At 34.4% G+C, this 26,865-nt stretch overlaps 1 protein-coding gene across 1 annotated transcript in view; it reads right to left on the bottom strand.

The window, feature by feature from the left end:
* LOC306847486 (rap guanine nucleotide exchange factor 5-like) overlaps positions 1–26,865 on the bottom strand; it is a gene marked incomplete at its 5' end in the record, with an annotated part of 72,279 nt that overhangs the window by 1,368 nt on the left and 44,046 nt on the right. The window contains 14 exons of the mRNA XM_079381428.1: positions 585–672; positions 790–840; positions 918–1,008; positions 2,234–2,412; positions 3,905–4,027; positions 4,108–4,205; positions 4,583–4,741; positions 5,987–6,065; positions 6,240–6,270; positions 9,674–9,765; positions 12,514–12,658; positions 12,979–13,057; positions 19,118–19,218; positions 21,070–21,200. Coding sequence (XP_079237554.1) covers positions 585–672; positions 790–840; positions 918–1,008; positions 2,234–2,412; positions 3,905–4,027; positions 4,108–4,205; positions 4,583–4,741; positions 5,987–6,065; positions 6,240–6,270; positions 9,674–9,765; positions 12,514–12,658; positions 12,979–13,057; positions 19,118–19,218; positions 21,070–21,200 — 1,447 coding nt within the window. The remainder of the gene's footprint in view (positions 1–584; positions 673–789; positions 841–917; positions 1,009–2,233; positions 2,413–3,904; positions 4,028–4,107; positions 4,206–4,582; positions 4,742–5,986; positions 6,066–6,239; positions 6,271–9,673; positions 9,766–12,513; positions 12,659–12,978; positions 13,058–19,117; positions 19,219–21,069; positions 21,201–26,865) is intronic.

Here is a 26,865-nt window from a genome sequence, read left to right as displayed (position 1 = left end):
TAAAATGAAACTAAAATAATGTGCAATTGTTAAGTTTTAATATATTACTTTATTAAACATGAGAATAACACTGTATCGATCATAAAAGCAGCACTAGTATATAAAAAATAAGCATCTGACAAAACAACTGCATTATATTTTAATAATAAAATATCAACTAAAATAATTAAAATTAAACTATATTTTTCATATTTATAAACTAAAATAATAAAAAATAAAAAATATTGTAATGTATCAGTATTATTTTATTAAACAGAAGAACCTGTATCATAAAAATCAATATTCAGTAATCGGTAAAATATAAAACATTGTCATAAAACAAACTAAAATAATAAAATGTTATAGTTTTAATAAATATAAACTAAAGTTATAAATATAAAATTATATATTGATATTATTTCAATAAACAGAAGAATAATCGGAATCTATCATAAAAAGTAGTATTATTGTGTTTTACAAAAAAATATAAATAAAAAAATAAATATACAATATTTTATAGCATGAGCATGTTAACAAACATGTTATTAATCAGCATCAGTCATAAAAGCAGTATTATTATATTTTAATAATGTAAGGCTGTTTACCTTTGAGCAGCAGAGGCATGAAGGGGATTTTGGGCGGCTTCATTTTCTTGAAAGCGTCTCTGTAGGCTTTGTGATTCATGGATGGATCCTGAGGAAGAAATCAAGCGAATCTCTTTACGTTACTGATGTGACATCAAATCTAAATCTGTGCTTTTTTTATCAGAGCGCTGTTTTATGTTGTCTTTCTAGACAGGGTTTGACTTACAGTCAGCAGCTCCAGCTCAGAGAAAAGCTTCTTGAACTTTCCAGGAACTTTCTGCAGGAGCGAGACAGAAACAGTGAGAGAGAGCTGGTGAGCACAGGCTATAAACACAATGAGTAGAGCGCCTTTACCTCCCAGGTCTGGTTGAGACGGCTGACAGCGGCTGTGTTTAAACCCATGATGATGGCAAACGAGGAGTTGAGGTTCCTCTGCACTTTACAGCTGAAACACACACACAGAGTAAATCATCATGACTCACAGTCTGCGCAGATCGTCTCAGACGGGACGCCTACAGTCCCTTCACTGGACATCTGAGGAGTTAAATCTGTGCTAAACACTCAAACACCTCCTCATTCAGAGAGTCTCTAACGAGCAGCTTTTAATGAACAACAATTCAGTCTCCGGAGAGAAACAATTAGACACATTTACAACCATTCAGACAAAACAACTTCCAAAAATAACAACTACAATAATAATAATACTAAAGGTTACACTTTATTTTAAGGTGTCCTTGTTACAGTGTAATTAGACATTTAAGTACGGAGTAATATTAATTAACTAAATGTACTTATACTATATGGTTAGGGTTAGGATGAGGGTTTAGGGTTACTTGCATGCAATTATGCATAATTTATTGTAATTATAATAGTAACTACATGTTACGTGTAACAAGGACACCTTAAAATAAAGCGTTACCATATAAAATAATCTATTATTACAATTTAATAAATAATGTATATGTATAATATAGTATTGTTACTGTATCAAACATAAATAATCAGTATCTGTCATAAAAGCAGTTTTATTATATATAATAAAATTTATGAATAACCAGTATTTAATATTTTTAATATATAAATATTATTGTCCTAAACAGAAACAATAAGTATCGGTCATAAAATGCATTATTAAAATGTAATAAAAAAATTAATAACAGAAAATAATATTGTAATATATTAATATATTCCAGTTAACATAAAATATTCCAGTTTTTTGTATTATTTATATCTGTGAAATAGTCTGCGTTTAACACTTTATAGTATTATAGATAACTCATATCTGTCATAAAAAGCTTATTATATTGTAACAATAAAATAATACATTTAATAAAATAATAGATAAAATGTAATGTAATTATTTTTATTTTTTTATAAAACATGAGTATCTGTCATAAAAAGCAGTATTATGTTTTAATAATAATCTACAAACTAATAATAAAATATAATTTATTAATATTATTAACAAAAACAATCAGTATGCCTCATGAAATGCATTATCGTTTAATAATAAAATATAAAGCAAATAAAAAAAAATATTTTGAATGTATTTTATGCAAATATTTGTTATTCTGTATATATGAATAATATAATAATCAGTGTTGGTGTATTTCCTGATGTCTGTAACACTGCAGGACAGACAGGAGTGCTGAAGGTGAAGTGAGACTCACTGCGCGGCGATCTTGATGAACTTCTTGAGGAGCTGCACTCGTTTGCTGAGCGAGGGACAGAGCAGCACCTCAGACATCACCCACTGCTGGACCTCATTACAGCGCTGCAGCAGGAACTCTAGCGCCACCGTGTGTCCGCTGCTCGCCTGGCGACTGAACGTGTAGAAGATCAGCTCTTGCTGCACACACAGGAGAGAAACACTGGGGTCAGCGTGATGATGTCTGAACAAATTCATACTTTTATGCATTAAAGTGATCAAAAGTCACAGTAAAGACATTTATAATGCTACAAAAGATTCGATTTCAAATAAATGCTGTTCTTTCTGTTCATCTGTGAATCCTGAAAAATAAAATGTATCACTGTTTCCATAAAAATATTGTGCAGCACAACTGTTTTCAGCATTGATAATAATCAGAAATGTTTGTTGAGCAGTAAATCAGTATATTAGGATGATTTCTGAAGATCATGTGACACTGAAGACTGGAGTAATGATGCAGAAAATACAGCTTTGTGTCACAAGAATAAATGACAGTTTAACACATATTCACACAGAAAACAGCATTTCTAAACTAATAATATTTACTGTTTTTACTACATTTTTTATTAAATAAATGCAGCTCTGGTGAGCAGAAGAAACATCTTTTAAGAGATTTTAAAAAATCTTACAGATCCCCAAAATTTGAACCAGTAGTATATATCATAACACATTTTCAAAAAACATTCCATTTTGGTTTTGGGAATGTTTTTGGAACAATTATTGTGAGAGAGAGAAAATTATAAGCTTAATCTGTTTAAAGGATCCTGTTTAAGTGTTGAATGTTTCTCCTTAGAAAGTTTAAAACAACTTTAGCTGGGTTTTTTTTTTTTATGCTTAAAATATATAATACACTTAAAATACAATACATTTATATTTGCACATTTTAATATAATAAAATATAATAACAGAATAAAAAAAAACATTATAATAGCACTACATTTTCTTTACGCAAAAATGCATTTATCATCTATAGATTAAAAAAATTAATGTAATAAAATATTTAAACAAAATAAATAATTTTCTAATTTTTTTTCTAATTTTTCTAATTTTTAATTTTTTAGAAACATCTTTTAAGAGATTTAAAAAAATCTTACAGATCCCCAAAATTTGAACCAGTAGTATATATCATAACACATTTTCAAAAAACATTCCATTTTGGTTTTGGGAATGTTTTTGAAACAATTATTGTGAGAGAGAGACAATTATAAGCTTAATCTGTTTAAAGGATCCTGATTAAATAAAGGATCTGAAAGTTTAAAACAACTTTAGCTGGGTTTTTTATATAAAATATATAATACACTTAAAATACAATACATTTATATTTGCACATTTTAATAACAGAATAAAAAAAAAACATTATAATAGCACTACATTTTCTTTACGCAAAAATGCATTTATCATCTATAGATTAAAAAAATTAATGTAATAAAATATTTAAACAAAATAAATAATTTTCTTTTTGCAATATATATTTAAATAAATAATAGATTTTTTAAATATAATAAAATATGAACGTAAATAGAATATAAATGAATATAACATATATATATATGCAATTGTTTCATCTGCTGTCTGGTGTAAAATCAAACCAGTTCCTGTTCGTGATTTCCCAGCAGCATCTGAGAAGCTTCACCTCGTGGATGGAGTTGAAGAGACTCCAGTCGAAATTTGTCAGAGCCACAGCGACGTCCCACGTGTTGATGCCCAGCAGTCTGACGGGCTTCTGTCCCAGCTCTGGACACTCAGTCAGCGGCGGCTGAGACACAAACACCGTCACTGAGTTATGTTTATCAGGTTCTGGCCCAAAACCAAACACACTGGGCTAGTTTGTCATACCAGGATCTCGATGAGGTCTCTGCGACAGGCGCTCAGTCTTCCCGGCGGCACCAGAGACTCCGAGTAAATACTGTCATGCGGCTGAAGAACACGCTTCTCTGAGAGACAGAGCACAGGGTCAGAGTGTGTCTCTGTGTGTGTGTGTGTGTGCGCTTGCGTGTGTGTCTCTGTGTGTGTGTGTGTGTGTGTGTGTGTGTCTGTGTGAGTGTGTGTGTGTGTCTCTGTGCTTGCGTGTGTGTCTCTGTGTGAGTGTGTGTCTGTGTGTCTCTGTGTGAGTGTGTGTCTGTGTGTGTGCTTGCGTGTGTGTGTGTGTCTCTGTGCTTGCGTGTGTGTGTCTCTGTGTGTGTGTTTGCGTGTGTGTGTCTCTGTGTGTGTGTCTCTGTGTGTGTGTGTGTCTCTGTGTGTGTGTGTGTGTGTGTGTGTCTCTGTGTGTCTCTGTGTGTGTGTGTGTGTGTGTGTGTGTGTGTGTATGAACCTCCGCTGTAGGTCTGTGCCACCAGCATCATGTCGTCCTCGGATCGCTCCATCCGCTGAGAGACGATATGCAGCAGCTCCTGAGCCACGACCGCAGGCTTCACCCGCATGCTCAGATAGGAATCACAGCTCACATACACACGGCACATCACTGAAACAACTAACCAATCACACACAGAGACGCTGTCAATATTATGTCTGGATTCATGCTTCATCCCAACATCACAGGATGAATAAATTACATTATATTTTTATATTCATTTATATTCTATTTACATTTTTATATTATTATAAAAAGATTTATTATTTATTTAAATATCTAAAGAATGTGTTGTTCTATCATGATGCTTTATTATTTTTTATTTTATTTATTTATATTTCATTATATCAAAAAGATTTTAAAAATATGTATTACATTTATAATTGCATAAAGAAAAAATAGTTCATATTACAATTTTCCTATTGTGTTCTATTTTCAATTATATATTATTATATTAAAAATATTTACATTTATTATTAACTTTATATTTGCATAAACAAGGCTTGACAATAAGGAGTTCCTGATGACCCAGGGCCAGCGTGAAAGTTTAGCATTTGCATGTGTTTTTAAGCCTCGCTAATTAAAAAATTCTAAAGCAATTTTCAAGCAAGTTGTTAAAGACAACTGTGTGTGTCAAGAAACCTTCCTGCAAAGCTCCTGAGAAACTCTGCTCAAGGGCACTGAGGGCAAAAGCTGCTTTAAACGCAGAGGATGCTCACACCAAATGTTGATTTAGTTTAGTTGATAGAAGTTAATTGATAAAGAAAATCTATTTATGACATTATTTTTGACAGCTTCCTCATTTTACAGCATTTTACACAAGTGCCTAAAACGTTTAACAGTACTGTAGCTTTGCAGGTAGGTTTCTCGAAGCGTCTTGGAGACGTTGTTCTTCTGGATTGTGTCTGTTTCAGTTCGTTCTGGTCCTTCATGTCATTCCAGACAGACTGGAAGATGATCAGATCAGGCTGTTCTCAGACAAAAATCTCACTGGATTATTACAATTTATAGCAAAATGAATGTTTGTAAATGTAAACTGATATTTCCTTCTGACACACTACAGCAAAAGATAGAAATAACTGACTTAAAACCATTTTTAACTAAATACTAGTGTTCTAATCATTTTGGCCACCATTGAATATCTTCTAAAACAGTATTTAATTCACTTCAGATTTATTTTTTATTTTTGGCAATGGTTCTGTTACAGTTCAGCTTTCTTATATGTTTGTATATAATAAAATTTTTATGTATTTCAACAGATCAGTGTCTGAGACAGTTACTACTGCATTACAGTGTAATGTATGCATGCACTTAAATCAGAAAATAAATCAGAAGAGCCCAGACATGAGAAGACTGAAGTATTACCGTCTTTGCTCTCGACTGGAGATGCTCGGAGAGGAACGCAGTTCTCCTTCAGACTCAGCTGCTGGTACAGCGCTTTATTCTGGAAGAATACAGAACAGTTCAGTATTTGTCCAGTAATCTCCTAAAAATAAGAAATATATAAATATATATTATTTTTAATATATATATATTTACTTCATTTCAGCAATTTCATTACTTCACTAAATGTTCATTTTTTAGGTAAATTCTTCATTGTTTCCACAGTGTTTCTCACCTTTTGGTGTGGAGAATAGTCGTCCATCGTACTGAGGGAAGAAAGAGAGAGAGAGCAGTTTAGAGACGCATGACAAGATGTTCACGACTGCAGAAATGCTGCTGATGTGAGTCTGAGAGACGGCTGATTTAGCACTGCTGTCAGACAGTCACAAGTCCGGACAGACAGAGACGTCTCCTGTGAGACTCGTTTGTGTCTGTCGCTGAACTACATCCATCTATCAGAAGAGTGCCGCTCTAACAGGAGCTGATAGACACATGATTGTGTTTCTGTCTCGCTGCGCTGCAGAGCTCCACGATCCAGACAGTGAGAAGTCTGGTTTTAGCAGGATAAATGAGTGTTTTAATCACCGTCTCGTCACTTGTTTTAACACAAAACCTTTCTGAGGAGAATAAAATTCTCACTTTTTTTACCCGTGACAAATGCCAACGATGTGGCTCAAGAGTTGCTCGTTTAGAGTTTAGGAGACTCAGCTATCAGTTTTCAGATGTTCGTCTCAGATGTTTCTCCCAAACTTCATCAGAAGAAATAAAAACAGACAGTTGTCACAGAGCAAGTGCTATAGAGCTATAAAATTAATGTACATAACAGCTCAGGTTGGTTTTGGGAGAATTTAATGGAAACTGTTTGAGATTTCTGACTTTTGATTGCAGATTTTGGTATTGTGGCAAATACTGAGCACACTTTGAGACATAGTTGAGATGTTTCTAAAACTTTGGAGAAGACAAATGAGATAACTGAGGTATTTTTCTCAGATACAAAAGCAGAAGACTCAAGCAAAAGTCTCCATTTGCACTCCAATTAATCTCACTTCTGCCCAGGAGAACAAAATTGAGATATTAAATACATTTAAAATAACTTGATGAGAAATGTTGGAGGTCATATTGAGATTTCTGAGTTTTGGTTGCAGATTTTAGTATTTTGGTCAAACTGAGCACAGTCTGAGACAGAGTCATTAAAATTTTTTAATTGACTTGATGAAGAATGTTTGAGCTAATATTGAGATCTCTGAGTTTTATTGGCAAACCCAAGCAATATTTGAGACATTGAGATCTCTTTTGAAACTTTATATGAGACACATGTGAGATTACTGGCAAAAGTCTCCATTTATTTGCATTGTTGTCCAGGAGAAACAATTGAGATGCTCAAATTAACTTAAAACGTGTTTGAGTTATTAGCACTTCTGAGATCAGTTTGAGACATAATTTAGATCTCCTATGAAAATCTAGAGCAAACAAAGTCTCAAGCCCAAGTCTCAATTTAATCTCATTGCTGTCCAGGAGAAACAAATGAGATTTTAAACAAATGAAATGAAATGTTTGAGTTGAGATCTGAGCACAGTTTGAGACATTACTGAAATGTCTCATGAAATTCTAGAGCAAACCCAATCTCAGGCAAAGGTCTCAGTTTAATCTCATTGCTGAAGTTTAGCCACTGATGCCACATGGACTGTTTAACCGATGGATTTACTACGTTTCTGGTCCTGGGAACATTTCAGAGGGTCAGATAGCTCTCCGATTTCATCAAAAACATCTTAATTTGTGTTCCGAAGATAAACAAAGGTCTTACGGTTCTGGAACGACATGAGGGTGAGTAATTAATGACAAAATTTTCATTTCGGGGTGAACTAACCCTTTGATCTCACTGCTATCCAGGCAAAAAAATTGAGATATCAGAGAAATACAAATGACCTGATGAGAAATGTGACCCTGGAGCACAAAAGCAGTCTTAAGTAACACAGGTATATTTGTAGCAATAGCCAACAATACATTGTATGGGTCAAAATTATACATTTTTCTTTTATGACAAAAATCATTAGGACATTAAGTAAAGATTTTCTACCGTAAATATATCAAAACTTAATTTTTGATTAGTAATATGCATAGCTAAGAACTTAATTTGAACAACTTTAAAGGTGATTTTCTCAATATTTAGATTTTTTTTGCACCCTCAGATTCCAGATTTTCAAATAGTTGTATCTCAGCCGAATAGTGTCCTATCCTAAATAAATCTCAATTTAAAAAAATTTGCCTTATGACTGGTTTTGTGGTCCACGGACACAAATGTTTGAGTTAATCTCTGGCATTTCAATTCAAATCTGAGCACAATTTGAGACTCTAGAGGAATCACACATGAGATTATTGGAGACGCAAGTCTCCATTTAGTCTCATTGCTGTCTAGGAGAACCATCTGATGTGACGGGTCTGATGGACGGCCGATCTTGACATCACACTGACACTATTACCCTCTATTATTCATCTCACATCTCATGCTCATGCCCCATTACCCATCTGCCTCTGGGATGCTGCTCGGCGAGCCAATCAGATCTCTTCAAATGGGCGTGAGCTCAGTGAGTCTCCGCCCCTCGCAGCAGTCGTAATTACACCTTGGAGCATGTCAGCTCATTTAGCGGGATAACGAGCGTCTGCCTGCCAAACCCTGAGGATGAGAGCAGCTCCGGCGGCCCAACGGGAACCTTTCCACGCTAAGCTGATCAGACAACAGCTCGTAAGGAGCTAAGGAGAGGCGTGCACGCTCATCTGCATTCCTGCTCATGTTTGATTTGTTTTACTCGTCAAATACAGAAAACCTGCTTAAAGGGATCATTGGATGCAAAATTCACTTAACAAGTTGTTTGAACATAAATATGTGTTGGTAGTGTTTGTACACAACCACCCTATAATGATAAAAAACCACCCTGTGTTTTTTTTCCCCGATAAATGATAACTCCTTTCTCAAATCAAGCCGTTCTCAGATTCTTAGCAGAGCTCATTAGCATTTAAAGGGACATGCACCGAAAAGGGTCGCTGTGAAGAGAGCTGATTTTGACAGGATAAAAGGGGTATTTTTTACACTACCTTTGAGAAATTTTAACCAAAGCATGTTTTCATGTTTTCAAGCTTTTCATTAAGACCCTAAAGAATCATATCAACTTGTGGAAAATGGGCATCCGATGACCCCTTTAAAACAGACTTTTTTACCGGTTTAAGGTTCAAAAAACACATTATTTTCCACATACTGTACATTATTGTTGCCCCTCTATGCCCTGCCTTTCTGAAACGCGCCGATTTTTACAGCTCATCGTTCTGAGAAGCGAGGTGTGCTCTGATTGGCCAGCTATCCAGTGCGTTGTGATTGGCCAAATACCTCAAGCATGAGATGGAAATGTTACGCCCCTTACCGTATTTAGAAACACACAGCGTCTCCATGACAACAATACTACAGCGAGAATAAAAGTTAAGCCTTCTTTCTTTGCGTAAACATTTGGGTGGTGCTTTGCAAATCTTCCCACACAGTGACGCGTTTAAATGAGGCGTTTTAGGAAGACTTGAATGAGTCTTAACTTTTATAAAGAATATCTCTTTGCGAAAGGAAAGCATGAAATCGCATCACATGACCTCTTTAAATTAAAAATGCAAACATGCTTGACTCACTGTCTCCGTCGCAGAAGTTTCTGGAACTCCTTCAGGTCCTTCTCCAGCGTGGGGAACTCATAAACGTCTTCCAGCACGTATCGATACAACGTCTGCACAGAAGAAGACGCATTTATATTAGTGGTTTATTGATCTATAGATATTTGGCATTTCACAATTATTGGAATAAATAGTTTCTCCCAGTCAGATGAATATGTCAACAGCCAGACATTGACAGCAGAACTGCCTAAATCATGTTATTTTATATCATTTTATTAAGTAATAAAATAAAGATTTGAATATATCTCTATATTTCGGCACTGTACACTTAAAAATATAACAGAAATTTTCATTGCATTAGTGACATAAAAACAATAAAACGGTTAAACATGTAATCATGAATAAATGAATCTCATAAGTGTTTTTAATGAATTATTCTAAAAGACTCAACCTCAGCAGTTTGCATTGATTTATATAATCTTATAGTATTTATTTATTTTTTTAATTAGCTTTTATCAAATTTTTAGCTTGTATATTTTCAGTTTTCATTTTAATTTTAGTTAAAGCTTTAGTATAAAGTATAAATATACATCTGATTCAACAGAATCTACATCTACATTCTGCACTTAAGCTTCATGAAACTACTGACTCATGATTATTTGTGTCATGTGTAGCTAAAAATACACAATTGCAATGTCTTTTGAGTTTAACACATTTTATTTTAATTCAAAATAAATATTAAAACTCATCTCTCTTCTCTCTCTATAAAGGAAGAATTCTGAATGAAAACACGGTTGGATGCCGACTGAATGTGTGTATGAGAGACTGTGTGAGTTTTGACCTTGCACGCACACTGGTCAGTCAAGAGGCAATTTATTACCCAGCATGCACTGGGGATGTACGTTATAATAGTGTGCATTCCCTCAGTGCATGCTGGACACTGTCAGTACACAAACGCACTGAGTGAACAGTGTTCTTTTACTGTCTCAGTGCTGTAAAACAGCGGCTACACACACACTGTTCTCAGGGGCGCTGTAGTGTTTGATGAAATCTGAATGCTTGTGTGTCTTGTGTGTATTTGAACACACTCTCTGACCCATCAACCCCCCCAATCCCGCCTGTTACCAGGCAACCATCACCTGGGAAACGCCACATTTAATGATCTATACGGGCAACCGTGAAACAGCCTCGTCACTGCAATGTCATGATGGTCGCCATGGAAACACTGCATGAGTGTGTGTGTGTGGGGGGGGGGGGGGGGGGTGCGTGGGTGGGACAAAGGCAGGTAGGAACAAGATGTTCTTTTGGGATGTGTGTGTGTGTGATCTTGTGAAGATGACAGACTGAAATCTGTGAAACATCGACATGCGCAAAAACATCTATATTCACATCATAAATACCTACACACAGCTACACAAACACAGTTTTATTGAGGCTTGAACGTGTTTCTATAGTATTCATCTACATGTGGCCTTCAGCAGCAAACAGAAGATAGAAAACATGTCCTCTGGAGCGAAAACCATTAACCAGCTCAAGTCGTGACTGAGCAAAAAAATTTACCGACAGTCTTGAATTAAAATAATTAAAAATATTAAAATAATACATTATAATAATACAAAAATAAATATTAAAATATATTTTGAGTAAATATTGTGTAAAGTACCAGCAAAAATATTTAAAATATGCAAAATATTACATAAAAATAAATGCGTAAATATATATAATTTTTAATTTTATAATAATTTTTAATAAAATATATTTATAGAAATTTCACTGATAGTCTTAAATAAAGATAAAAAGATATTACAATAATATATAATTGATATATATATATATATATATATATATATATATATATATATATATATATATATATATATATATATATATATATATAAATAACAGTCTTAACAAAAATATTAAAATAATACATAAATATTAAATATAATTTTTACTTACAGACTTGCATAAAAATTTACAATATTAGGTCACACTTTATTTAGCAAATTTAATATTAAAAAATATTAAATTTGAAAAAAATATTAGCAAACCATTAACTACGACTTTTGCCTCGATAAACTCCTAATTTGCTGTTTATTAATAGTTAGTACGGTAGTTGTTAAGTGTAGGATTAGGGATGTAGGATATGGTCATGCAGAATATGTGCTTTATAAGTACTAATAAACAGCAAATATATTATTAATAGGCATACTAATAAGTAACTACTTAGTACTGAGAATTGGTCCCTAAATTGTTACCAAATATTCAATAAATGTAAAAATATAAATATTTTGTAATACGTGTTCATTTTACATATCTTTGCTTATATTCAGCTATCAGCAGTACATTAGCCATTGCACAAGTTGCATTCTAGAAATCATTATCCACTTTTGAAAGCACACATCAGATGAAACAACAGCAGTAGACGTCTGACACGGTTCTCAAATCAGGTCTATAACACTTCCAACACAGACTCCACAGAAAACCAGCTGCTCACACAAAATCTTTCCTTGTCACACAGCTTCTGAAAGCTGACACTCAAACAGCAGAAGCACACACCAAATCTGCAAAACCTACAGTAATTCTCGGCCTTTGACTTTTTGCCAAACACAACACACAATTCTCCATGCATCACACAAAAATCTAACAGGAATTAATATTATGGCAAAAGTGTTTGCAAATGTTTGCTTCTGAGATGTGTTTGTGATATTTTGAATGCAGTGCTTCATTTTGCAAGAGATGTGAGGCACTTTGCTATTTGTGTGTGCAATTGTTGGATTTGTGTGTAAAGTTTTAAAAATGTGTGTAAGCAGTTGTAAATGTAATGTTAGGTTGCCAGAGCATTGGTCTTGCGTTCTGACCTTCATGAAGAGCTTGACGTTCTCCTCCTCTCGCAGGAAGTCCTTGTAGAGCGTGCTCCACTGAGACACCAGGTGCAGTACTTTCCTCTTCCTGTAGAGAGCCTCCTTCCCCTCCTCCTTCCCTCGGCAGCGCTTCGTACAGTAGGTGAGATCCGGTTAAAGACCAACAACCAGATGAACAGACACAGAAGAGCCTCTCTATACACTACAGATCGCAGATAAAGAGCATATATTCAACCCACTACACAAAGACACAACTGGCATTATGCATTCAAAATATTACAAAAATATAAACAAAATATCATTTTTAAGTTTGATTAATTTTAATGTGTAAAACACTGGTATAAACTGTAAAGCCTGACAACCCTACATAATATAATAATAATAATAACAATTATAAATAAAAAATATTAAATAAAAAACATTTATTATATCTGTATCCTTCAGGTCTGATCTGAAGGATATTGTCCCAGCAGGGCTTGGCAGAGCTCACTGGTGGACATGAACACCAGATACGTCAGCAGGAAGTCATCCAGAAGCATTTCTGCAAGAAAACATCATCAGATATGAACACACACAAACACAGCTCATCAGACACACAGCTCTCCTGCAAGGCATGTTTAATGAGAGCTTTAATGAACGCCGGGCTCATTAGTGCTGTTTGATCAAGCAAGCGACACTATTACTACTGCTCACACTCGGCTTACAAGATCTTGACGGCAAGAGCTCAACTCTGACACATAACTGTGTTTCTGGTTGAGGAAAAGAGTCCAGATGCTTCGCCAAACTGCCTGGTAGACAATGAATCTGAACTTCCAACAAAGACCAAAACATCTGCTCGAACCCAAACAGTCTCCACAAGCAGTGCTGCACCTTCACCTGCTGCTGAGAGACACAATCAGACACCAGTCAGAGGAAGCTCTGTGTGTGTGTGTGTGTGTGTGTGTGTGTGTGTGTGTGTGTGTGTGTGTGTGTGTGTGTGTGTGTGTGTGTGTGTGTGTGACTTTCACAGAGGTCAGCGGTCAAATGCAGTTTCTTCATTTCCTGAGATTTGTCTTCTGATGCTTCTAGCACAGTTCACCAAACATTTACTATCTTGAATATAATTTTATACTAAAAATGTATTTGTGAAATGTGAATCTAGTGAAAAGTGATACTAACAGTATTTAGATGATGCATGATGAAAGTGTTTTTACTAGCAGATGAAAAAAATAAGTGCAACCCACTTACCAAAGAAAGAAAAAGTTGTTTTGAATAAAAATATTTTTAAATATTAAAATATTACATAAATACAAAAATATAAAATTTAAAATAAAATATAGAATTTTAACTGGCAGCTCTAAATATATACATTTTTTATAACATTACAATATTAGATTAATATAAAAATTAATAACAAATACTTTTATAATTTTGAGTAAATATTGTGTAAAATACTGATAGAGATTAAAATATTTGAAAATTATATGAACACAAAAATAAACTTAAAATTTCAACAAATATTGTGTAAAACACTGGTAGAAGTTTTACTGACAGCCCTAAATATTTTATTTATATATATATATATATATATATATATATATATATATATATAAAATGTATTACATAAATAATATACATATACATATATTTTAATTTAAGTAAATAAATTCAACCCACTTTCCAAAGAAAAACTCTAATTTTGAATCAACATATTTAAAAATACTAAAATATTATTAAAAAACAAAAATGTTATTAAGACTTTATTAAAAACATTTTTTTTTATATTTTAGAAATTTTACTGACAGACCTAAATATTTTTTATATTAAAATATTGCAGTAATTTAAAAATATAAATAGCAAATACTTTTTTAACTACAGTAAATACTGATATATATATATATTAAAATAAATTAAACACAGTAAAAATAAAAATAGCAAAAATGTATACATGCAAAAATCTAAATCAAACACTGTTTTTAAGAGTTTTATATTTTGAGTAAATATACAAAATCCTAAAAAATATGCAATATGACTTGCAATCCAATTTTTCAGTAGTTCGCAAAACAATTAACAATGCATTTAATTTAAATTATCTGTTTTGTAGCTACTTTTAATAGCACTAAAGGTTTATTTGGAGTTTTTTACGTTTCTATAGTCAGTCTGCAGCACCCACGGAAGCAAAAGCCAGTCTCATTCAAAGTCCTAATGATTTAATTCACACCTCTTTCTTCTAAAAATACCTTGGGCTTCTCTGAACGGCCGGGTTCCCGCTGAGAAACAGTATCACGAGACGATTTCTCACACAATAGAGAGTCTCTGAACAATTATCACCGAACACCGACGCACGTCTGAACAAAAACACTGGCTCACAGTTATTCTGACATTTTACATCAATAATTTCATGCATTCAGCGTTTAAACACAATAGTGTAATATCAGTGCACTGTGGGGGTGTCTAATGAGAAACGATCTCAAAAACACACACGTCTGAGGAAGCAGGGAGACTGCTGGCCTTTAACAAAACGCTATAAGTCTTTCTCTCCTTTTGTTGGCGTGAGGCACAGTTTAATGCTAAACACAGCTGTCAACACACCGGTAATTACCCAGGATGCACTGGGCTAATTTATGGCCTATGGGTGTGATATACAAAACACAAGGGTCATTGAATTACACTCATACATTAAATACACACATGCACAAACACGCACGCGCACAGAACAACTCATTATCTGCTTGCTTTTCTCTTGTTTTGTGTGTCTCCCTCCTCATCTCACATCATCACACAGTGTTTTCTCCTTATTTGGGCTCTTTAATTCAATGCAAACACTAAAAACTCTGCTAAATGCAAACTAAACGCATATTAAAGAGACTATATTGCATTGAATATGCATTGCATGTTGAATTAGATATTGCATTGCATTGAATAAATCACTGATCTGAGCATCAGAATCTAAACACACACATGCTACATATTGTGCAAACACATTCATGAATATTTATGCTTTTGCAAGAATAAAAAACAAGCTGTAACCACACGCACAACTTCAAAAACATCCTTAGAATTCATCTTGTGCGACTTTAGAGGGTAAAGACACCTGGAGGCACAAACTCCACGCAACAGAAAGCAGAAGAAACGCTGCTGGTCTTCAAACACAAAGCATTCCTGCCGTATTTGTGGATGGAGTGGTTCTGACACGCCACACATTCAGATAACTGACAGCTGGAATGTGTGTATCCATCTGATCACTGACCACAGAGATCACAGAAAACCATCCGAGTTATGCTTTTAATGAGTTCTGACGCTACTGTATTCAATGAGAAATTAAATGTTATTAAGCTGAACTAGTTTAGGCTGGTAAGAGAAAACCATAATAATGCCACAAGAAGTGATTGCTAAACATATTCATCTATATAGATCTAATAGCTTAATGGGATAAAAACAACATTTTATATATATATAAAAGTATGATTATTTGGAACAAAATCCAGGTTTCTCTAAACCAAAACGAGTTTCAAACAGCTTTTATTATATTATTTTATAGCATATATGAATGTATAATTATATTCACTTAATAATTATCAATTGTGGTGATATAATAATAAAAATAGTTACTTCATATTTGAATGTATACATTTAATATAAAAAAATATATTAAATATATACATAAAATATAAAGTAATTATTTCGTATTATAATAGGACCACAACGGATGATTGATATATATATTCTGTATGAAATAATATACTGTATATATATATATATATATATATATATACACTGCCCTCCAATAGTTTGGAAACACCCCTGGCAAAGTGTGGTTTTGGACGATATCAGCATAAATCCTTATCATTTTTTGGTGCAAATACATTAAAGTAACTTGACATTATCATTGAAGACCAGCAATAAAACATAATAATAATGGCAATATATACATATATCCAGCTGTGATGCCCGGTTATAATAATGGCAATATATACATATATCCAGCTGTGATGCCTGGTTATAATAATGGCAATATATACATATATCCAGCTGTGATGCCTGGTTATAATAATGGCAATATATACATATATCCAGCTGTGATGCCTGGTTATAATAATGGCAATATATACATATATCCAGCTGTGATGCCTGGTTATAATAATGGCAATATATACATATATCCAGCTGTGATGCCTGGTTATAATAATGGCAATATATACATATATCCAGCTGTGATGCCCGGTTATAATAATGGCAATATATACATATATCCAGCTGTGATGCCCGGTTATAATAATGGCAATATATACATATATCCAGCTGTGATGCCCGGTTATAATAATGGCAATATATACATATATCCAGCTGTGATGCCCGGTTATAATAATGGCAATATATACATATATCCAGCTGTGATGCCCGGTTATAATAATGGCAATATATACATATATCCAGCTGTGATGCCCGGTTATAATGATGGCAATATATACATATATCCAGCTGTGATGCCCGGTTATAATGATGGCAATATATACATATATCCAGCTGTGATGCCCGGTTATAATGATGGCAATATATACATATATCCAGCTGTGATGCCCGGTTATAATGATGGCAATATATACATATATCCAGCTGTGATGCCCGGTTATAATAATGGCAATATATACATATATCCAGCTGTGATGCCCGGTTATAATAATGGCAATATATACATATATCCAGCTGTGATGCCCGGTTATAATGATGGCAATATATACATATATCCAGCTGTGATGCCCGGTTATAATGATGGCAATATATACATATATCCAGCTGTGATGCCCGGTTATAATAATGGCAATATATACATATATCCAGCTGTGATGCCCGGTTATAATGATGGCAATATATACATATATCCAGCTGTGATGCCCGGTTATAATAATGGCAATATATACATATATCCAGCTGTGATGCCCGGTTATAATGATGGCAATATATACATATATCCAGCTGTGATGCCCGGTTATAATGATGGCAATATATACATATATCCAGCTGTGATGCCCGGTTATAATGATGGCAATATATACATATATCCAGCTGTGATGCCCGGTTATAATAATGGCAATATATACATATATCCAGCTGTGATGCCCGGTTATAATAATGGCAATATATACATATATCCAGCTGTGATGCCCGGTTATAATAATGGCAATATATACATATATCCAGCTGTGATGCCCGGTTATAATAATGGCAATATATACATATATCCAGCTGTGATGCCCGGTTATAATAATGGCAATATATACATATATCCAGCTGTGATGCCCGGTTATAATAATGGCAATATATACATATATCCAGCTGTGATGCCCGGTTATAATAATGGCAATATATACATATATCCAGCTGTGATGCCCGGTTATAATAATGGCAATATATACATATATCCAGCTGTGATGCCCGGTTATAATAATGGCAATATATACATATATCCAGCTGTGATGCCCGGTTATAATAATGGCAATATATACATATATCCAGCTGTGATGCCCGGTTATAATAATGGCAATATATACATATATCCAGCTGTGATGCCCGGTTATAATAATGGCAATATATACATATATCCAGCTGTGATGCCCGGTTATAATAATGGCAATATATACATATATCCAGCTGTGATGCCCGGTTATAATAATGGCAATATATACATATATCCAGCTGTGATGCCTGGTTATAATAATGGCAATATATACATATATACAGCTGTGATGCCTGGTTATAATAATGGCAATATATACATATATCCAGCTGTGATGCCCGGTTATAATAATGGCAATATATACAGCTGTGATGCCTGGTTACTGGTTTAAACTTGGCCCAGGTTTTTAAAAGATTTCTGTGTCAGCACACCTTAATACTGCAGCTTCAACAACTGATTGTCATTCAAAGTCAATGTTTGAATAAACTGACAGCTCAGATGCCCAGATTATGCAGAGCTGTAACAGCTGCTAATGCTGTATATTTTGATCAATCCAAAATGTAAGTTTTTTTTTCTGTGTATAAACTGTTTATGTAATAAAATATGTTTTTGTAGTTTGTGTTGTCCCTTATCAGTGCAAAATTATCACAAATTAAAAAGGATCCATGCCAATATTGTCCAAAACCCCACTTTTCTAGGGCGTTTCCAAACTTTTGGACGGCAGTATGTATATATATATATATATATATATATATATATATATATATATATATATATATATATATATATATATATATGTGTGTGTGTGTGTGTGTGTGTGTGTGTGTGTACTTTGCATAATTTTGTGTTTGTATTTATAAATCAGTAAGTTAATTATTAAAATGATATATTACATGGATAAATTATGCATTAAATAGACAGAAATATACATTAAATATACATTTATTGTAACTGTAATAATTATAATTATTTGTTGTATGTACATTTATTATATTATGTTAACATAGAGAAAGATAGATAATAGTTCTAAATGTATTTTTGGCTATTGCTACAAATATACCTGTGCTACTGATGACTGCTTTTGTGCTCCAGGGTCACAAATGTGTTTCAAACACACAAATGCAGATCAGATTTTCAGCCAATGTTGTGGCTGGAGTCACTCACCCGCCTCTTTGCTATCCGTCGCTCCCTGCTGCTCATCCAGACGCAGGTCGCTCAGCAGGTGCTCCAGGATCTTATGGGGCGTCCCGGACACAACCACGTACCTGAGGGACAGAGAAGAGGAAGACTCAGATGGGTAATCGTCCTCAGAGGAAGAACACGTTGAGCAGGAGCCGCTTTTAATAACATAACCATCATCATCCTCATCCTCATCGTCAATGTAACGAAAATGAGGAATGTCAAACGTGGGAATTTCATCCTCATCTTCCAGACTGTTGCTGTACTCCCCGTCTTCATCATCATAGTCATCCTCCTCTGCCTGCACCAACGTGACGGGTCTGAGTTTGAGGAAAGTCTGCCGGTCCATCCCAGGCAGCTGCATGCTGTGTCATGCCCAGCGCAGGGGTCCTGTTACGAGCTGCTGGACAAACTCACACCAACCTGACAAACAAAGTCGATGCAGCAAAACGCACAGATTTGCACACAAACACCAACTAAGAAGTTATTTACATGCACACACAAGTTTTAAGCTGTCAGCGGTTCCTGCTCAAGCTGTAATGAGGAAGAAAACATGAGGAATGTGTTCAAGAGAGAGAGAGAGAGAGAGAAGCCAGGCTCCACCCACAACCCTAACATTCATTAAGCAACTGACAAAAATCCAAAGTATAATTTTGATAAAAAAAAATAAAAAAAAACCTAAAAAATGATTTTGACCTCCAAACCAAACTCTAAGGTCATTGCACACTGAGTCCGAAATTTTTGCACATTGAAAAATAAAAACGACCTCACGTTATGTCAATCACGTTAAAGGTCCTTGCACAATGAATTTGTGTTTTTTTGTATTTGTCATCAGGTGTTTTGACAATTCAGAACCACCGTACAAGCGAACGGCAAAATCCAGAATGGCGATTGTCAAGTTCATCCACTTCGTCTCGCAGCACAAAGCACCGTAGAGATCCTTGCACACGGAGTTCACAGAAATTAGTGGTCTTCTTTTTAATATGTGGCTCTAGTATCGCTAGCAAAGCATCAAACTGAGCCACTGACATCCTGAAGTAAACTTTGAATCACCCGTGATAATCCTTCTGAATACTTGAGGAGGAGGAGGAAGCTCAGGATTGGATGGACCCAATATTTCTTTCTGTTTATCTTTTTAAGAAGCGAGAGGACAACAAAATAATCCTCACTGCTTGAAGACTCCATTTAGTACTATTTTGAGAAATTTTTCACAACCGATTAATTAATACACTATCGGTTTCTATGCGTGATAAATTTTTAGGATAAAGAATATGAAAAACACATACGAAAATTTCAGACTCAGTCTGCAATGACCTTTATTCGGCCCTAAATAGAACCACCTGGCAAATTACTTATCAATCAAACAATTAAAAGACAAGAGTTTATTTGCAAAAACAAACTAAAACTCTCATGGTTTTTTTATATTATCATGGTTTTATTGTGTTAGTCAGCTGTATTTTTTAGTTATTTTTTACCTAATCAAAATTAGATTAATTGGAATTCACAATGAAAAAACTTGATTTTTTTAAATATTTAAAACCGGAGTTATCTGTTTTTGCAAAAGAACTCTTCAAATCCTTTCAAAGTATCAACTCAGTGACCAAGACATAGAGATAGAGAAAGGAAGACATAAAAAATCCTGGATTCCTAGAGAACAGCGACTATGTAAACATATAAAATTGTAATTATTATAATTACCATTAGAAATACTGTCTGATGTTGTTATGTTTTATTGTATTTATATATTTATTTATTTACACTCATTTATTACTTTGGTGGTGTAATTATATTCTGTATTTTACACATCTAAAATGCTTTGGCAATACTGTAACAGAAATGTCATGCTAATAAAGCAACTTGAACTGATTGGATGAGGGGCAGAATTTAAGAATATGTTAATAAAGGGGAGGGGTTATATGAAGGGGGCGTGGTCTCACCTCTTATCGCTGTCCTCTTCTTTGACTCCGGCTGTTTGCGGAGACGCTGGATCTGACGGGACTCTCTGGAGAACCAGCACGTCTTGACCCCTCTCCTTCAGACAGACGCGCACGACGCCCTCGCCCTGCGCCTGAGAGAATCACACACAACCCAATCACTCACTGATTCACAGCAAAAACTGTTACACATCAAAACACAATGGTACTCACAATCTTACTCAAATAGACACTGAAGACTGACTGACTATGGGAAATGAATCAACTAAATCAGCTCAAAAGAATGAGTCATTCATGAATAATTCATAATACTCATGAATATGTTAAGAAAAACTAGAATGAATATCAAGATCTTCAGTGAACACTATTAAATAGATACTGAAGAAATAGTTCATTTAAAAAATGAACACTCTGTCATCATTTAGACTGGAAAATTTAAACTGAATCAATTGATTCAATATCTGACTGAAAGAATTAATCATTCATGATTTACTCATAATTACATGAGCATGCCAAGAAAAACTAGGGCAAATATTAATCTTCAGTGAATAGTGACTTAAAATTCAACATGTTTGTCATACAATACTACTTTCATGGTGCTTTTAATGGCACTTTTTTGTCATTTCTGAACTTCTGAGACAGAAAACCGAATCACTTACTGATTCACAGAAAAAATCAAAACACAATGGTTATCTTACTTAAATAGACATTAAAGGAATTTTCACTTTAAAATGGAACATTGTCATCATTTAAACTAGGGATGCATCGATCCGATACTCAGGATCGGTATCGGCTCCGATACTGGAATTTCTGTCAGACGAGACCGATCCAAATCCGATATTGTGCGTATACTATTCTATGTTATTGTTAAGCCCCACGAAAGCACAAAAACATTAGAAAGCACCATAAAGTCCAAGTGTTCTGAAGCCATTCCATAGTTTAATGTGAGGTACAGGTGAATATGTAAGTCGTTAAATTCAAGTTCACGTAAATTCTTCTCTCCGCTGCTTCTGTCAGTCATCCTCCGTTCAGCATTCAAAATATGTCAGCATTCAAAATATAAAAGATTATTTATAGCGTTTCTTGTTCTGTCCTATTAAGGCTATTAATAATCTAATGTATAGCACAGGAACATTTATAGATGGGACTCCTCGATCATATGTCGCTGCCTTCATTGTGCTATACATTTAAAAGAAATGTCTTTTAATTTTATAGCTTATATTTATAAATAAATATATTTACTTATTTTCATTAATGTATTTTACAACAATATAAAGAGCAATGTGTAACATTTTACCAGATATAGTCCTTCGCATATTCACTTTTATTTGTTCCCCACTAAATAATGTTATCACTAAATAAAATTGTGCACTCATGATTTTTCTAGAATAAATTTTGCTGCTAAATTATCCACTAACCTAATTTATAATAATATTTTTGTCATAGATTATGAATGGGCCTGTTTACACCTGGTCATTTCATGCATTTTCGCTGATCGGATATCTATCTGATTTGTTAAAACGTTTCCATTTACACATGGCCACAAAACGGATATAAATCCGATCTTCAATTCCTGCGCTATATTTAAATGTAATGAAATTCAGTCAACGAAATCAAAAGATAAGCCCTGCATTTTATTAATTATCAGCTCATTTCAAGATCAAAGACCGCAATAGGAGAGCACGTGGCATCAGCACTGGAAAGATAAGTTTGTCTTATACTTTTAATGAAGAGTATTGTGTTGATTGTCTGCGTCTTACTTTCAGTTTTATTCGTGGCAGTTTGCGTGTCTACTTACTGAAGAGATACCCAGCTACTCGTCCACGGCGATGCGTGTTGCATTAGCGCAGTCATCTGACTATAATGTCATATAGCCTATAACACGGTCTCACACGTTTATTTTTATTTTGGACATTTTGGGAGGAGTAAAATTTACATATGTGGTTTCAACAACCAGATGCGTTTACACTTGTCCAGTTTGGTTTGGAATGCGGCCCAGTCCACCTCCTGAAGTGGTTTGAGCGATCGGATTTATATTACAAAACGCATGAAGTGACCAGGTGTAAACAGCCCCTATATATTTGTTCATGTTATTTTTCATTAAAATGAAATTGTCTAATAGATTGTGTTTAAAACACAAAAGAGTGACACAGAAGTATAGAAATTCTACATTGATTAAAAAAAAAAAAAAAAAAAAAAGCGCTGTTATCGGATCGGATCGGATCGGAATTGGCCGATACTCAGAATTTTCTGTATCGGATCGGATCTGAATAATTCATAACTACTCATGAATATGCTAAGAAAAACTAGAATGAATATCAAGATTTTCAGTGAACAGCAGCTTAAATTTCCACTTGTTTGTTGCTTGAAGACTGTTATTCAAAATGAATAAATAAAACAACTACAACAAAAACAACAATGACACAATTACACATCAAAACAGTTGTCTCACTTAAATAGAAAGTGGAGAAATAGTTCACTCACAAATGAACAATCTGTCATCGTGTAGTTTGGCTATGTGAACTGAATGAAATGAATCAACTCAAAAATCAATCATGAATAATTCATAACTACTGATAAACATGCTAAAAAAAACAAGGGTGAATATCAAGATCTTCAGTGAATAGAGACTCTAATTTCAACCTATATGTTGCATTAAATCTTGGAAAAAATATTATGCTTTTATTATACGTTTTTGTCATTTCTGGACATTGGCATCAAAGCACCTGAGAGACGGAGAACCAAATAAATTACTGATTGACACCAAAAATGAAAAAATTACATAAATCACACACACACTATTTATCTTAATTAAACACTAAAAAATTTCAGTTCATTAAAAAAGTAACTTTTTATACAGGCTATGTGAACTGAATCAACTGATTCAATATTCAACTCAAAAGAATGAAACGTTCATGAATAATTCATAAAGTAATGGTCCATTCATTTAGAATTATTTTAAAACAGCATCCAAAAAAGATAATAAAATATTGATTGGAATATGGCAAACGTTGATTCTTTCATTAAAAAGCTAAATAATTCAGTTACAAGCTACACACAAACCTCTTCTATTGGAAAAAAAACAGGGTGCAATCAAAACCAATCAGGTTTGCATGCAAATACAGTCATGGCCAAAAATATTGGCATCCTTGGTAAATATGATCAAAGAAGGCTGTGAAAATTAATTTGTGTTGTTAATCCTTTTGATGTTTTATTAAAAAAAATCACAAAAAGCTAACCTTTCATTGGATAATAAGAATTTTAAATGGGGGGAAATATCATTATGAAATAAATGTTATTCTCAAATACACGTTGGACACAATTATTGGCACCCTTAGAAATTTATCCAGCCATGGATTCCTGTTTCACAGAAATATAAATAGGAGGGAAAACAAAGCCCAAATTCCCTTAATCATCCATCACAATGAGAAAAACCAAATAAGATATTTCTGGTGTGCAGCAAAACATAATTGAGCTTCACAAATTAGTGAAGTGGCTTTAAGAAAAGAGCTAGAGCAGTGAAAATGACCATTTCCACCATCAGGGCAATAATTAAGAATTTCCAATCAACAGAAAATGTTACGAAACTGCCTGGAAGAGGACGTGTGTCTATATCGTCCTAATGCACGGTGAGGAGGAGAGTTTGAGTGGCTAAAGACTCTCCAAGGACCACTTCTGGAGAATTGCAGAAAATAGTTGAGTCTCGGGGTCAGAAAACCTTTTTTAAAAATAGTCAAACAGCCCCTACATCACCACATGTTGTTTGGGAGGATTTCAAGAAAAATTCTCCTAGCTCATCCAAAAACAAACTCCAGCATATTCAGTTATTAGACACGACTGGAACTTCAAATGGGACTGGCTTCTATGGTTAGATGAAACTAAAAAATGAGCTTTTTAGCAGCAAACACTCAAGATGGGTTTGGTGAACACAGTGATAAAAAGTACCCCATGTGTACAATGAAACATAATGCTGTATTTTTTATGTTGTGGGCCTATATTTCTGCTGGAGGTCCTGGACATCTTGTTTAGACACATGGCATCATGGATTCTATCAAATACCAACAGATAAAAAATCAATAAGTGACTGACTCTGTTAGAAATCTTATAATGGGCCATGTTTGGATCTTCCAACCGTACAATAATCCAAACACAAACCTCAAAAACAACACAACAATGGGTCACTGAGCACAAAACCAAGCTTCTGCTGGCCATTCCAGTCCTCTGACCTGAACCCTGTAGAAAATGAGTGAGGTGAACTGAAGAGAAGAAGCCCCGTCATGGAGCTGGGAATCTGAAGGATCTGGAGTGATTCTGGATGAAGGAATGGTCTCTGATCTCTTGTCAGGTGTTCTCTAACCTCATCAGGCATTATAGGAGAAAATATAGAGCTGTTAAACTGACAAATGGAGGTTTCAAAAAGTATTGAATAAAAGAGTGCCGTTAATTGTGGTCAATGTGTATTAGAGAAAAAAAAATATTTCATAATTATATTTCCCCTCATTTTAAATTCTTATTATCCAATGAAAGTTTAGATTTTTGTATATTTTTTTTAATAAAAGATCAAAAGGATTAACAATGCAGATTAATTTTCACAGCCTTCTTTGATCATATTTAGCAAGGGTGCCGATATTTCTGGCCATAACTGTATATCACAGCGTGTATTTCTGTCGCCAAACCCGACAAGTTTCCACATGCATTTCTGTCACACTCCAACTCTCACTTTCAGTTTCAATTAAGCAGCACGTCATTATGGAGAAGCGAGTGAAAATATGCAAATATATAAAAAAAATATACTCTTTAAAATCAAACTCCACCAAACACACAGAAGTGCTTCATCAATCTTACAAATAACAAATGAGCTGCAAATAAATTCTTGCTAAATGATCTTTGCATTTACAAATGAATGAAAGGCTAACTCAATCAGTGTTTGCTGATGCTCTGAACAGCGCTTCAGTCTCACACCTGACGTGTTTGTGTGTGTTTCAGACGAGTCTAGACAGCAGCGTTTGAGGAAGATAAAAGACAGGAAAAGGATTAGGAACGTCTCTCTCACACACACACACACACACACCTGCCGCACAGGTGAGAATCACGACACACACATTCAGAAGCACAGTGGTTTGTTGCACAAAATAAAGACACACATCCGTGGCATCAGAAGGCTTTGTGTTTTAAATCTGGCTCGCATCACAGTCTTAATTTGGCCTGCAGGTGCAGATACTTCAAATACTGTACACTGATGACTTAAAAAACCTGCTCTACGACATGTTGAATAATCACATATAATCACAATAATTTTGCAATTAAAACAAGTGACATCTAGAACATCAGTTTCATCAGTGCACATCATTTTAAGTAAACAAAAGACTAATGCAAAAAGTAAAATACAGTAAAAATCTATTTTAATGTAAGGTTTTACTTCACACAATGATTTAATCATTTTCATTTATATACATTGAAATACCATAAACAGCATTTATCTGCATACTCTACTGTTGAAAAGTTTAGGATTTTTCTTCTGCTCACCAAGACTGCATTTGATTAAAAATACAGTAAAAAATTGTGAAATATTATTTCAATTTAAAATAGCTGTAACAGGAAAACAGGACTCTCTTGAAACAGATGTGTCTGTGAGCATCCGCTGACCTGACTCATTCTCTGACTAAACACCTTCACAGGTGAGGGAGGTCACAAGCTCCGCCCACGCGTGTGGGTGAGCAGGTGGGCGGAGTCAGACAGGTGATGACACGCTGTAATGCAGGACTCAGAAGTAGGTCATCTGAACTCCCGCAAGGGTGT

The sequence above is a fragment of the Barbus barbus genome (assembly GCF_936440315.1).
Source record: "Barbus barbus genome assembly, chromosome: 27".
In the NCBI taxonomy this organism is placed as follows: domain Eukaryota; kingdom Metazoa; phylum Chordata; class Actinopteri; order Cypriniformes; family Cyprinidae; genus Barbus; species Barbus barbus.
Note: the sequence above shows the minus strand (reverse complement) of the source record. Positions and strands in the feature narration are given on the sequence as shown.